The sequence below is a fragment of the Lepidochelys olivacea genome (genome assembly GCF_965140295.1).
Source record: "Lepidochelys olivacea isolate rLepOli2 genome assembly, chromosome: 3".
Classification (NCBI taxonomy): Eukaryota; Metazoa; Chordata; order Testudines; family Cheloniidae; genus Lepidochelys; species Lepidochelys olivacea.
This window is the reverse complement of record NC_140413.1, coordinates 139,101,053-139,114,930: the sequence shown is the minus strand read 5'-3', so window position 1 is coordinate 139,114,930 and position 13,878 is coordinate 139,101,053. Positions and strand designations below refer to the sequence as shown.

The window sequence follows — 13,878 nt, the reverse complement described above, 5'->3', positions numbered from 1 at the left end:
ATGATTTCTTTAAATGGCTGAGAAAAGAATTGTGCTGAATAGAATAACTATTTCTGTCTGTGTATCTTTTTTGTAACTTAAGGTTTTGCCTAGAGGGGTTCTCTATGTTTTTGAATCTAATTACTCTGTAAGATATATACCATCCTGATTTTACAGGGGGGATTTCTTTATTTCTATTTACTTCTATTTTTTATTAAAAGTCTTCTTGTAAAACACTGAATGCTTTTTCATTGTTCTCAGATCCAAGGGTCTGGGTCTGTAGTCACCTAGGCAAATTGGTGAGGCTTTTTACCAAACCTTGTCCAGGAAGTGGGGTGCAAGGTTTTGGGAAGTATTTTGGGGGGAAGGACGCGTCCAAACAGCTCTTCCCCAGTAACCAGTATTAGTTTGGTGGTGGTAGCGGCCATTCCAAGGATAACGGGGGTAATATTTTGTACCTTGGGGAAGTTTTAACCTAAGCTGGTAAGGATAAGCTTAGGAGGTTTTTCATGCAGGTCCCCACATCTGTACCCTAGAGTTCAGAGTGGGGGAGGAACCATGACATGGTGGCACAGTGGTGGGATTAACCTGAAATCATTTTGAGATCCAGTTGAGATTTTTTGAACTAGAAATACAGATTTTAAAAAGGAATTTTTAGGAAGTCCAGAAGGCAGCTTTGAAACTGAAAGCAGCTTGGTTTCTCTCTGCTTTGTGGCCAAGCAGAGACAAAAGGGGATTATCTTGTGAATTGCAGGTTTTCTTGCCTGGAGGCAGGGTACTTAACTCCTGCAGGGAAATTCACAGTCTTCCAACCCAGAGGTTTTTTTTTTTTTCTTTTCTTCCTAAAAGTAAATAGGGGGTGTGTGCTCTACCCATTTGCCTGGAGACAAAAGTGGCAGGGTTTTTTTTTAGGATTTTGATTTTTTTTTTTGTTTTACAAGGAGCACAGGTTTGAAAAGAAATTTTTTTTCTTCTTTGGGCTGGGTAAGCAGGTTTCCAAGTAGTTGGAGGTTTTTTGCTTTAATTTGGGCCCAGAGCAGAGACAAGGGAATTGTCTTTTTCTGTAGGCTGACAATCACTATCAGAGAATAGGTATTCTATTCCAGCACAGCAAAATTTTACAGCCAAGTTTTGTTTGTTTATTTCTAAACCTCGGGTGTAAAGTTAGTTAAAAACAGAGAGGTTAGAATGGCCAAATCCTCAGCTCGACTACAGCTGGAATTAGCCAAATTTCAGGCTGAGGAAAAACAAAGGGAACATGAAAGACAGATAGAACTCATGCGGCTGAAGAAGGAGGAGAAGGAAAAAGAGAGGAAGCATGTGGAGGAGATGGAGAGGATAAAGGCCCAGCAGAATATACCAACAAACCCTAGCAATCCTTCTCCAGGTACCACTTCCCATCCCAGAAAGTTCCCCACCTACAAGGCAGGTGATGATACTGAGGCCTTCTTAGAAAACTTCGAAAGGGCCTGCCTTGGGTACAACATCTCTACTGACCAATACATGGTAGAGCTGAGGCCGCAGCTCAGTGGACCCTTAGCTGAGGTGGCAGCTGAAATGCCTAAAGAACACATGAACAAGTATGAACTGTTTAAATCCAAGGCGAGAGTCAGAATGGGGATAACACCCGAGCAGTCTCGTCGGAGGTTCAGAGCCCTAAGGTGGAAACCAGACATGTCATTTACCCGACATGCCTACCACATTGTAAAACATTGGGATGCCTGGATATCAGGAGCAAGTGTTGAATCTCCAGTAAATTTGCCCTTCCTAATGCAAATGGAACAATTCTTAGAGGGTGTTCCTGAGGAAATAGAAAGATACATCCTAGATGGGAAACCCAAAACTGTAATCGAGGCAGGAGAGATTGGAGCCAGATGGGTGGAGGTGGCCGAGAAGAAGAAAACTGGTCGCAGTTGGAGCGGAGACCAGAAGGGACCACCCCAGACCACACCCTATTACCGGGGGCCGCCCAAAGCCCCACCTACCTCCCAAAGAACCCTCCAGACCCCTTATCGTCCCACCACCCCGTTCTCCAGCAACCCTCCTCGCCCCAGTGACCCGTCAGCTGGACGATGTTTTAAGTGTAACGAGCTGGGGCATGTAAAGGCCAACTGCCCCAAGAACCCCAACAGATTACAGTTCATTGCACCGGAATCACACCAGAGGTCCACAGGCCCAGATACCTCCCAGATACCCTTGGAGCGGAGGGAAACTGTGAGTGTGGGTGGGAAGAAGGTCACCGCGTGGAGGGACACCGGAGCACAAGTGTCAGCTATCCATGCTTCCTTAGTGGACCCCAATTTAATCAACCCAGAGATCCAAGTGACGATTCAACCCTTCAAGTCCAACTCTTTCAATTTGCCTACAGCCAAGTTGCCTGTCCAGTACAAGGGCTGGTCAGGAATGTGGACTTTTGCAGTCTATGATGATTATCCCATCCCCATGCTGTTGGGGGAAGACTTGGCCAATCATGTGAAGCAGGCCAAGAGGGTGGGAATGGTCACCCGCAACCAGGCTAAACAAGCCGTGAGGCCTAGCTCTGTTCCGGAAACTTCTATCAGGACCCAGTCAGAGGTGATGGACCTGGACCCCAGGCCAATGTCTGCAACAGCAGTAGTGGATCCAGTCCCAGAGACCCAGATGGAACCAGTCCCAGAACCGGAACCAGCCGAACAACCAACACCAGACCCCGTGTCAGCACTGAATCCAGTACTTGCAACCTCAACACCAGAGGGCCCCACCGAACCTGAACTGGCAGCAGCCGATAACCCTACACAAGAGGCTCAGCCGGAGCCTGAATCCCAACATAGTGCACCAGCGGAGAGCGGTTCACAGTCAACAGAAACAGCTCCATCCCCTATATCGCTTCCAGAGGGACCAAGCCTAGGTCCACAATCCCATGAGGAACTGATGTCTCCAGCATCAAGGGAACAGTTCCAGACCGAACAAGAAGCAGATGAAAGCCTCCAGAGAGCTTGGACGGCGGCACGGAGCAACCCACCGCCTCTCAGCTCTTCTAATCGATCCAGGTTTGTTGTAGAAAGAGGACTTTTATACAAGGAAACTCTTTCTGGGGGACACCAGGAAGACTGGCATCCTCAGAGACAGTTGGTAGTTCCAACTAAATACCGGGCCAAGCTCTTGAGCTTAGCCCATGATCACCCTAGTGGCCATGCTGGGGTGAACAGGACCAAAGACCGTTTGGGGGGGTCATTCCACTGGGAGGGAATGGGCAAGGATGTTTCTACCTATGTCCAGTCTTGTGAGGTGTGCCAAAGAGTGGGAAAACCCCAAGACCAGGTCAAAGCTCCTCTCCAGCCACTCCCCATCATTGAAGTTCCATTTCAGCGAGTAGCTGTGGATATTCTGGGTCCTTTTCCGAAAAAGACACCCAGAGGAAAGCAGTACATACTGACTTTCATGGATTTTGCCACCCGATGGCCGGAAGCAGTAGCTCTAAGCAACACCAGGGCTAAAAGTGTGTGCCAGGCACTAGCAGACATTTTTGCCAGGGTAGGTTGGCCCTCCGACATCCTCACAGATGCAGGGACTAATTTCCTGGCAGGAACTATGAAAAACCTTTGGGAAGCTCATGGGGTAAATCACTTGGTTGCCACTCCTTACCATCATCAAACAAATGGCATGGTGGAGAAGTTTAATGGAACTTTGGGGGCCATGATACGTAAATTCGTAAATGAGCACTCCAATGATTGGGACCTAGTATTGCAGCAGTTGCTCTTTGCCTACAGAGCTGTACCACATCCCAGTTTAGGGTTTTCCCCATTTGAACTTGTATATGGCCGTGAGGTTAAGGGGCCATTGCAGTTGGTGAAGCAGCAATGGGAGCGATTTACACCTTCTCCAGGAACTAACATTCTGGACTTTGTAACCAACCTACAAAACACCCTCCGAACCTCTTTAGCCCTTGCTAGAGAAAACTTACAGGATGCTCAAAAAGAGCAAAAAGCCTGGTATGATAAACATGCCAGAGAGCGTTCCTTCAAAGTAGGAGACCAGGTCATGGTCTTAAAGGCGCTCCAGGCCCATAAAATGGAAGCATCGTGGGAAGGGCCATTCGTGGTCCAGGAGCGCCTGGGAGCTGTTAATTATCTCATAGCATTCCCCACCTCCAACCGAAAGCCTAAGGTGTATCATATTAATTCTCTAAAGCCCTTTTATTCCAGAGAATTAAAGGTTTGTCAGTTTACAGCCCAGGGAGGAGACGACGCTGAGTGGCCTGAAGGTGTCTACTACGAAGGGAAATGTGCTGGTGGTGTGGAAGAGGTGAACCTCTCCATGACCCTTGGGCGTATGCAGCGACAGCAGATCCAGGAGCTGTGCACTAGCTACGCGCCAACGTTCTCAGCCACCCCAGGACTGACTGAACGGGCATACCACTCCATTGACACAGGTAATGCTCACCCAATTAGGGTCCAACCTTACCGGGTGTCTCCTCAAGCTAAAACTGCTATAGAACGGGAGATCCAGGATATGTTACAGATGGGTGTAATCCGCCCCTCTGAAAGTGCATGGGCATCTCCAGTGGTTCTAGTTCCCAAACCAGATGGGGAAATACGTTTTTGCGTGGACTACCGTAAGCTAAATGCTGTAACTCGCCCAGACAACTATCCCATGCCACGCACAGATGAACTATTAGAGAAACTGGGAAGGGCCCAGTTCATCTCTACCTTGGACTTAACCAAGGGGTACTGGCAGGTACCGCTAGATGGATCTGCCAAGGAAAGGTCAGCCTTCATCACACATCTCGGGCTGTATGAATTTAATGTACTCCCTTTCGGGCTGCGAAATGCACCCGCCACTTTCCAAAGACTTGTAGATGGTCTCCTAGCGGGATTAGGAGAATATGCAGTCGCCTACCTTGACGATGTGGCCATATTTTCGGATTCCTGGGCAGACCACCTGGAACATCTACAAAAAGTCCTTGAGCGCATAAGGGAGGCAGGACTAACTGTTAAGGCTAAGAAGTGTCAAATAGGCCTAAACAGAGTGACTTACCTTGGACACCAGGTGGGTCAAGGAACTATCAGCCCCCTACAGGCCAAAGTGGATGCTATCCAAAAGTGGCCTGTCCCAAAGTCAAAGAAACAGGTTCAATCCTTCTTAGGCTTGGCCGGTTATTACAGACGATTTGTACCGCACTACAGCCAAATCGCTGCCCCACTGACAGACCTAACCAAAAAGAAACAGCCAAATGCTGTTCAGTGGACCGGAAAGTGTCAGAAGGCCTTTAACAAGCTTAAAGCGACACTCATGTCTGACCCTGTACTAAGGGCCCCAGACTTTGACAAACCGTTCCTAGTAACCACAGATGCATCCGAGCGTGGTGTGGGAGCAGTTTTAATGCAGAAAGGACCTGATCAAGAATTCCACCCTGTAGTGTTTCTCAGCAAAAAACTGTCTGAGAGGGAAAGCAACTGGTCAGTCACTGAAAAAGAATGTTATGCCATTGTCTACGCTCTGGAAAAGCTACGCCCATATGTTTGGGGACGGCGTTTCCACCTGCAAACCGACCATGCTGCACTAAAGTGGCTTCACACCGTCAAAGAAACTAACAGAAAACTTCTTCGGTGGAGTTTAGCTCTCCAAGATTTTGATTTCGACATCCAACACATCTCAGGAGCTTCTAACAAAGTGGCTGATGCACTCTCCCGTGAAAGTTTCCCAGAATCAACTGGTTAAAATCGTCCTTGAGATGTGGAAAATATTGTTAGTCTTTATGTACTTGGTAGTATATTTAGAGATGCATGTGTCTTATTAACTCTGTTTTCCTAGAGCTCCAGGAAGAAATCCCAGCCAGTGTTTCACCCTAGCTGAGATTTGGGGGGCGTGTCATAAATATAAAGGGAAGGGTAAACCCCTTTGAAATCCCTCCTGGCCAGGGGAAAGCTCCTCTCACCTGTAAAGGGTTAAGAAGCTAAAGGTAACCTCGCTGGCACCTGACCAAAATGACCAATGAGGAGACAAGATACTTTCAAAAGCTGGGAGGAGGGAGAGAAACAAAGGGTTTGGGTGGCTGTCTGTAGTCGTCTTGGCCGGGGACAGAACAGGAATGGAGTCTTAGAACTTTTAGTAAGTAATCTAGCTAGGTATGTGTTAGATTATGATTTCTTTAAATGGCTGAGAAAAGAATTGTGCTGAATAGAATAACTATTTCTGTCTGTGTATCTTTTTTGTAACTTAAGGTTTTGCCTAGAGGGGTTCTCTATGTTTTTGAATCTAATTACTCTGTAAGATATATACCATCCTGATTTTACAGGGGGGATTTCTTTATTTCTATTTACTTCTATTTTTTATTAAAAGTCTTCTTGTAAAACACTGAATGCTTTTTCATTGTTCTCAGATCCAAGGGTCTGGGTCTGTAGTCACCTAGGCAAATTGGTGAGGCTTTTTACCAAACCTTGTCCAGGAAGTGGGGTGCAAGGTTTTGGGAAGTATTTTGGGGGGAAGGACGCGTCCAAACAGCTCTTCCCCAGTAACCAGTATTAGTTTGGTGGTGGTAGCGGCCATTCCAAGGATAACGGGGGTAATATTTTGTACCTTGGGGAAGTTTTAACCTAAGCTGGTAAGGATAAGCTTAGGAGGTTTTTCATGCAGGTCCCCACATCTGTACCCTAGAGTTCAGAGTGGGGGAGGAACCTTGACACAAGTCCACTCCATGAATGTTTTGAAAAGTACAATACAATTTGAATTTATATATTAACAACCTTTTATAGTTGTACTGTTTTTTAAATATTTTTAATTGCACATAGAGCAAGCATCAACTCATAGGCAAGACTAACTACTATTCTTGATCTATTTCTCTGATTTCTTTACCAATCTGTTTCTCAATCTCCCTGCTGCAGGTCAAGGGAATCCTTAGAGGCTTTTGTTTGCAAATTAGCAGGGAAGTAAAAACAGCTCAGTCTCACTATGACCTTGCTTCTAAAAACTGTCATCTGCATGTTCAAATTTGTTTCTAATCCTTAAGGATCTACATAATCACTAATTTCCTTCTAGTCGAGGTGGAATTCATAGTATTCTATCTGTGGCCAATTAAAATTGCTCTCTAAGTGTCCATGAAGGTGAAATGATTTTGGACTAGAGCTGGTCAGAAAAATGTTTCCCATGAGCAATTTTGAATAAAAGATCTTTGTTCACAAGTTTTTGGGCTGGAAGAATTTTGGTTTTTCCACAGAAAGCTTTGAACTAATTCAAAAGACAAATGTGAATTTTGAAATGAAGACCTTTTTTGTTTCATTTTGATTTCAAATGGCTTTCGTTTTGGCATCAATGTAAAAAAAAATACATTTTAAATCAGAACAAGATGAAAATGTTTTCTTGGAACTGGTATTGCAACATAAAAAGCCATTTAGTTTTGGATTTTTGAAACCTACGGCCAAAATGTCACTTTAAGCTGATTTCACATTGTTTTGGATGACTTATATTGAAATGAAACAAAAGTTGTCCTTTCATTTCAAAATGTCAATTTGAATGAAGAAAACAAACAACCCCACTCCTCCTTGATTTTCCTGAAGGGAATGCCAAAATTTTTTTCATTGGAATCGACGTTTTTGACAACCTTATTTTTTCAGCAGAAACTACTGTACAAAATATTTCAATCAACTCTATTTAGGACACTCCCTGCTGCAAAGCCTCTGCTGCTGAATGCTATACGCTACCTGTTGAGCTCTGTACTGCAGCGCTTACAGTTAAGTATATGATATGATTGATAATTCATTCAAACTGCTCTGTTCAGAAGTATTTTAACAGACTTTACAGACTATTTAGATAAGAGTCACTTCACCCACTAGTGAAATGAAACAAATCTTCACCACACAGCAATGTTCTAGGTCAGGAATCAATGAATTATTTCTCACACTAAAGCTGCAGGGGAGAGAGATAGGCAAATGATAATTCTGTGAATAGGCATTTGGCCAGGACATGAACTCACAGCCATACTCCTAAAAGTGTTACAAGATTTTTAATGACCACAAGTGATCAGATGTTCGTTTCCATTTCTTCTCTAAAGAACGCCTCCATTTCTCCCTGGTTTCATGCTGGGATATTACCTCTGATTGATACCAGAGGGAGCATCGCTTTCAGTTCCCACCTGGATTTTTCTTGGGAGGTCTCCCATGTATCACACTAACAAGTCTTGATCCGGCTGAACTCTTAAAATCAGGCATCATCATACTCTGAAGTGGTGCTATGGGAGAGTTAATGGGCAAGTGTCAGCATTACAGGAAAACTTTCTTGCCCCAGAGCATTCAGGAACAGCAATCTAAATTATGTAAAGGGTGCATCAAGCAAGTTTGCACATATAAATAAATATTTAATTTCAAGGATTTCAAGTTTGATTTCCATTCTCCTGCCCCGTCCCCCCCACCTTGGCCTGCATTATTTAGAAGGTGGTTATCCAAGTACTTCAGGTGATCATAACTTTTTGATTCATTGGGGAAATAGCAGATAGGGTCTTGCTTATGCTCTCGATGTCCTTTTAGCTTGTAACCAAACGCAAAGGTGTTTAAAAGAACAGTGCCTGGTGTAGTCATTCAGTTTGTGTGGCCCTATCTCTGGGCTCTCTGTAATTCTGCAGCTTTGGAGTATCATGTCTTTCATGGGGGGGTGGGGGGAAACACGGAAAACTTTCTCTGCTCTGCAGTACATCTGAACCCACCAAGCAAAGCAGAGCGAGCCAGCAAACTGCCTACTGGGATTCTAGGTCTGAGGTCAGGTCAGAGGAAAGTGTGCCACTGCAATACATGTAAGCAAAACATTTGTTCAGAACATGTTTGTGTCTGGAAGGAGCAGGGCTGATAGCACAGGCCAGACACAGCTCTGTCAATGCATCTCACGTGTTTGGCCTTGCAGCTAAAACCTGCTAGGCAGCTATCCTCCTCCTGAGTAGAGAGTGAGAATTATGTCAAATAAGCCACTGATTTTGTGCTATAGAAGAGTGACCATCATTTCTGTTGTTGACTAATCACAAAACTGCACCTAAACAACGAGGAGTCCAGTGGCACCTTAAAGACGAACTGATTTATTTGGACTTATGCCCAAACTTGTTTGTTAGCCTTTAAGGTGCTACCGGACTCCTCGCTGTTTTTATGGATACAGAAGAACACAGCTACCCCTCTAAAATCGCACCTAGGTCTCCAAAGGTGAAATGTCAGTACAGCAAGTGCAGCCTTCCCAGTTACTGAGCCCTCCTTAGTTCATGGCAATGAATCTCGGTCAGTGAGACTGTTACTGGAATACTTTGTCCCGCTCATACAGCTGAAGAAGCAGCTTTGTTCTAGTTGAAGCCGAGCAAATGTTTCACAGCAAATAATGTACTTAAGGACTCATTTGTTTCTTACAGAATATCCATGAGCAGATTGGAAGATCCTTGTAGTATTTGGAATTATTCAGCCACTTCTTCATTCTATGTGAAGAATTCATGGTGAGTATTCAGATTTCTATATTTGATATTTTAGCTGCATTGTTTAGTTGATGAGCCACATGGTATTGTTTTTGCTCCCTGACTGGATGAATGAGCAAACACATCTGGTGCAAATACTTGCACGTTCAAATTAAAATGTGGTGCCTATAGATGTATGTTTGAGTAAAACTTAATTGCTTGAACATTTACTGGAAGTGAATACAAAAGGTACATAGATATGGCTAAAATTAATTCATTTGTAAGTCTTACAAATATTTTACAGCACCGATCATGAATATCCCCAGTCAAGTGTACCGAGGAACTGAAGTCTCTCACTTCAGACATTCCCCCCACCCCCCTAGCCATCATATTCCTTAATGTGTCCATCTCTGCCCACCTCATTGCTGCCTCTTCCTAGCTGCTCAACCTCCCGATCAGTCCCCCACGATAGACCCAACCACCTTCCATCACTCTAATCTTTCTGAAAAGTGACCCAAGCTGGCTTTCCTTCCCACCCTGGACCACTCCAAATCCATGCTATTTCCCTTCCCAGGGCCATATGCAGGGATGGGCCCATTCACTGGGAAGATGAGGGGCTTGTATTCAACTTTTCCTGGTAATGTCCTCTACCTCATTCAGGCTGGATACCCCACCTCTCCAAATATTGGCCTGCTTGCAGCTGCACTACGTAGCTCTTCTGTTCACTTGCTGATCCAGTCTCCGATCACAAAGGACAAGGCAGCTGAGTTAAACCTATGGAGTTACAGCAACCAGTGATCCATCCCGCCTCTGTGATCAGCACATGCAGAAGAACTCAAAGCTTGCCTACAAGTTATCGGCATGAACATGGCTGGCGGGTTCCCAAAAGCCCTGGAGGAAAGAGGATTATAGCAAATCCATGGCAATGGCACAAAGAATACCTTATCCCCACGTAGTAGCAGCAGCAGATGATGGTACTCTTCTAGGCATTCCTCCTCTGTAGGGAAAGAGTGTTGAAGGAGAGGGTCCTGAAGAAGAGAGACATTGATGAACTGAGAGGTGTACACAGAAGAAAAAATAGTTCTGAGGTTTCTGCCTTCCTGACTCCAGAACACCTTTAGCGTTGTTTTATGGCTATAACCCTATCAGTCTTCATTTACCCCTTCCTATTACCCCATATGCAGCGCATCAAGCACAGAGGTAGATTATCCAACCCCCAATTTACTGTGGCAGAAAAAGAAGAGACAGCAGCGTCGTCAGTTTTAACTTTTTGGAGGTGGTCAAATACTTTGAAAGCCATATAAGTACCTGCACCAGGGACCATGCCTTTCTACTTATGCTGTAAAGTACCTAGCTAAATTCTGGGCACTGTAAAATTAATAAATAATCCATCTCAGATAGTTTTGATTGTTTTGTTATACCTCAACTCAATAGATATGCTCCCTTCACTGTCCATATATAATTTAACATGAATAAAAATAAATAGTATATTTCATGGATTATTGATATCATAATGGATTTTTATGCTGCACTTAATGCATCAGCATATTTTTATGTGCTACAATAAATGTAACTTCTCCTTATCAGCTATTAAAAATAGCTTCCTCAATGCACCCTTCTCATTGATGTCCTACTACTTCAGCAGTAATTCCAGCAGCTTGGTAAGAACCTCAGTCAAATGGTTAGGCCTTTGGTGAATATCCCATCCAACTAGTTAGTCTCTGTGAATGGATGGAGACATGCTGGTTTCATTCCAAGTCGTACCTTTATTAAACGGCAAGCAAATCACACATGGTTGTGTTGGTCCAGTCCCCGATAATGGTGGCTAACCAGTCCCACAAACTATGGCTAACCAAGGTCCTTGAAAATGCAATGTTTGCTCAGAAGGAAGATGGTCCTGGCCTCTAGTGTCTGACACTTTTTTCCTCACAAGCTAAGGACATCTCCTCTCAAGGGAAGGGCAGTGTTGCCAAGACTCCTCAGATGGAAGAAGTCCACCTGGAGTGAGATTACAGAATCCTGATTTAGGTGAGAGAATACAAGAAAGTTTGCCATCAGCTTGATCCTCAGATATTTTTTCATTTTGAAAAAAGCCTGAATCCCAGACTCAAGGTAAAGGAAGTCAGACACTACACTACAGCCTAAGTTGATCTAATTTACATTGCTCAGGGGTGTGAAAAAGCCCCTGCCCGCACATAATGCAAGTTTTGTGCTGACCACACTGGTGCTATGTCATTAGGAGCCCCTCTCCTGCCAACACAGCTTACACATCTCACCAAGATAGAGTAATTTATGCTGACTAGAGAGCACTCTCCAGTTGGCATAGCACGTCTTCACCAGATGTGCTACAATGGTGCAGCTGCATCAATATAACAGTGTAGTTAGACTTTCCCTTTAAAAAGAGTGGAAAATATGATTGTGTCTTAACCAAGAGGCACGTTTGAGTTTTTGTATATAAATCCTGCCCAGAAAATATGCTGAATAAACGGCTGTCATAGGATCCTTTTTCTTTTATAAAAGAAAAATCTCTATAACTCCAAATTTGACAAGGACAGTATCTATGCTATGCGCTAGAAATACTACTAGTCTTTCTTACACTGAAGAAAGTAAAGGCGAGAAACAAAGAAAAATATAATTTCATACTATTAAACTCCAAAATCCCTAGTACATTTCTCATAGCTCAATCAGATGAGGACCAGGCTCCAGAATTGAGTCATCTAGTAGTTTTGTGTAACATGAAAGAGTATAGAAAGTGTGAAGGGGGAAAAAAATTCATAGCCATGGCTATGTAGCCCAGGAATAATCTCCCAACAATGCACATATAACAGCCATACTGGCTCAGACCAAGGGTCCATCCAGCCCAGTATCCTGTCTTCCAACAGTGGCCAATGCAAGGTGCCCCTCAGCGAATGAACAGAACATGTAATCATCAAGTGATCCAACACCTGTTTCCCATTCCCAGATTCTGACAAACAGAGGCTAGGGACACCATCCCTGCCTAATAGCCATTGATGGACCTATCCTCCATGAATTTATCTAATTCTTTTTTGGAAACAGGATAACTGGACGTATACAGCTGTTTACACTTGGAGTATATGGAGGAGCAGGACTCCATCCATACACTCAAATTTTGCAACAAAGGTTATTCCTGTTGTTTTTGTTCAACTGGTGAGATTTAAACAAACTGTGGGGCTGATCTTTGTATCTCAAAACTTCAACTTTGTGTTCCCGTTTCTCAAATTTATCATGAACCAGATTAGAATCTCTTCTTTCATCATACATATTCGACACAAAGCTCTACTTACGAGACTCATGGCAATCCGCTTCCATCATCCTCACTAGCAGCGGCTTCCTATCTACTGAACTGTGGCAAGAAGAGAGTCATGCTCTATGGCAAATTCCACAGCCTCTTGGAGTGTCTTTGGCCTTCTTTCGCTGACCTTGATCTGCAAGTCCAAGTCCAACTGAGCATCTATTGGTCCATTGCCAGTTTATCCTGGAAGGCCTTAGTGGTAACTGGGTACTCAAGGAACACAAATCTCCACAGGTCCTTTGACAGTTCACATGGAGCTTATTCTTTCCCTCTCTTTCTAGGCCTGAGCTATGCCCTGGCCAGCTCAGATTGAGGGCTAGCTCCATACTACAGAATGAGAGTGTGTACTAGGTTTGGATAACTCAGTCACTTTTCTGAGGGTAACTTCTGCAGCAGTGTCAGAGCTGAGCCATCCAACCTGGCTGCTAAGGGTTCTGTTCCTCTTCCCAGCCATTCATTTGAGCTATAATGTTGAGCTGAGCCAAATGAGCCTCCGAGGGACTTTTTCCCTCAAGGCTTTTGCATTATTTGAGGTGGGACTGCCTGATCCCTCTCTTCTGGGCCTCTGGGGGTTACAAATAGGGTAGAAAATGGTTGTAAATGTCCAGTCCTACCCAAGTCTTCTGATTGGCCCAATTCTGCATCCAGGTGGCTGCCTTCCACTATGGTCTGGGACCCTTTGGTTTCCTTCTGCAGCTGAATTTTTAGCTTCCTAAATCCTTTCTGCACCTCATGTCAGTTAGCAAGGTCCAGATTGGCCAAAGCCTATTTGGTCTCCCTATTTTGATGAAAAACTTCTGGTCTGTGGCAATCAGATTGCTGGTCGCTTGATCAATCCATTTTACCATTCCAGCCTCTGAATGTTACAGCTGGGTTTCCCAATCTATCTGGGCCCTTTGTAGTTGCTGCTCCAACAAGGCTCTCATCACAGCCTGCAAGTCATCTCTGAGCCTTTTCTGGGAAACTTCCAGCTTTTGTTTTAGATCTTGTTTGAAGTCATGTTTAAATTCCTTTTTTTTTTTTTTTTTTTTTTTTTTTGAAGTATCCACCTCCTGTTTTAGATCTCCCTTTGATTTCTGCAAGTATGGCCATCATTTACGCCATCTTGGGTCAGCAGAAATACCAGCTCATAATTTCTCTCCTTGGAAACAGGATCTCCCCATTGACATGAATGGCTAGCCAATGT

The 13,878-nt window shown here is 44.2% G+C and overlaps 1 protein-coding gene across 1 annotated transcript; it reads left to right on the top strand.

The window, feature by feature from the left end:
• Positions 1–1,850: 1,850 nt before the first annotated feature.
• On the top strand, positions 1,851–9,390 carry LOC311517549 (uncharacterized protein). Its single transcript, XM_084622455.1, has 2 exons — positions 1,851–6,069; positions 9,341–9,390. The coding sequence occupies exon 1, from the start codon at positions 2,383–2,385 to the stop codon at positions 5,677–5,679; it is 3,297 nt and encodes a 1,098-aa protein (XP_084478581.1). The 5' UTR covers positions 1,851–2,382; the 3' UTR covers positions 5,680–6,069; positions 9,341–9,390.
• The last annotated feature ends 4,488 nt before the right edge of the window (positions 9,391–13,878 follow it).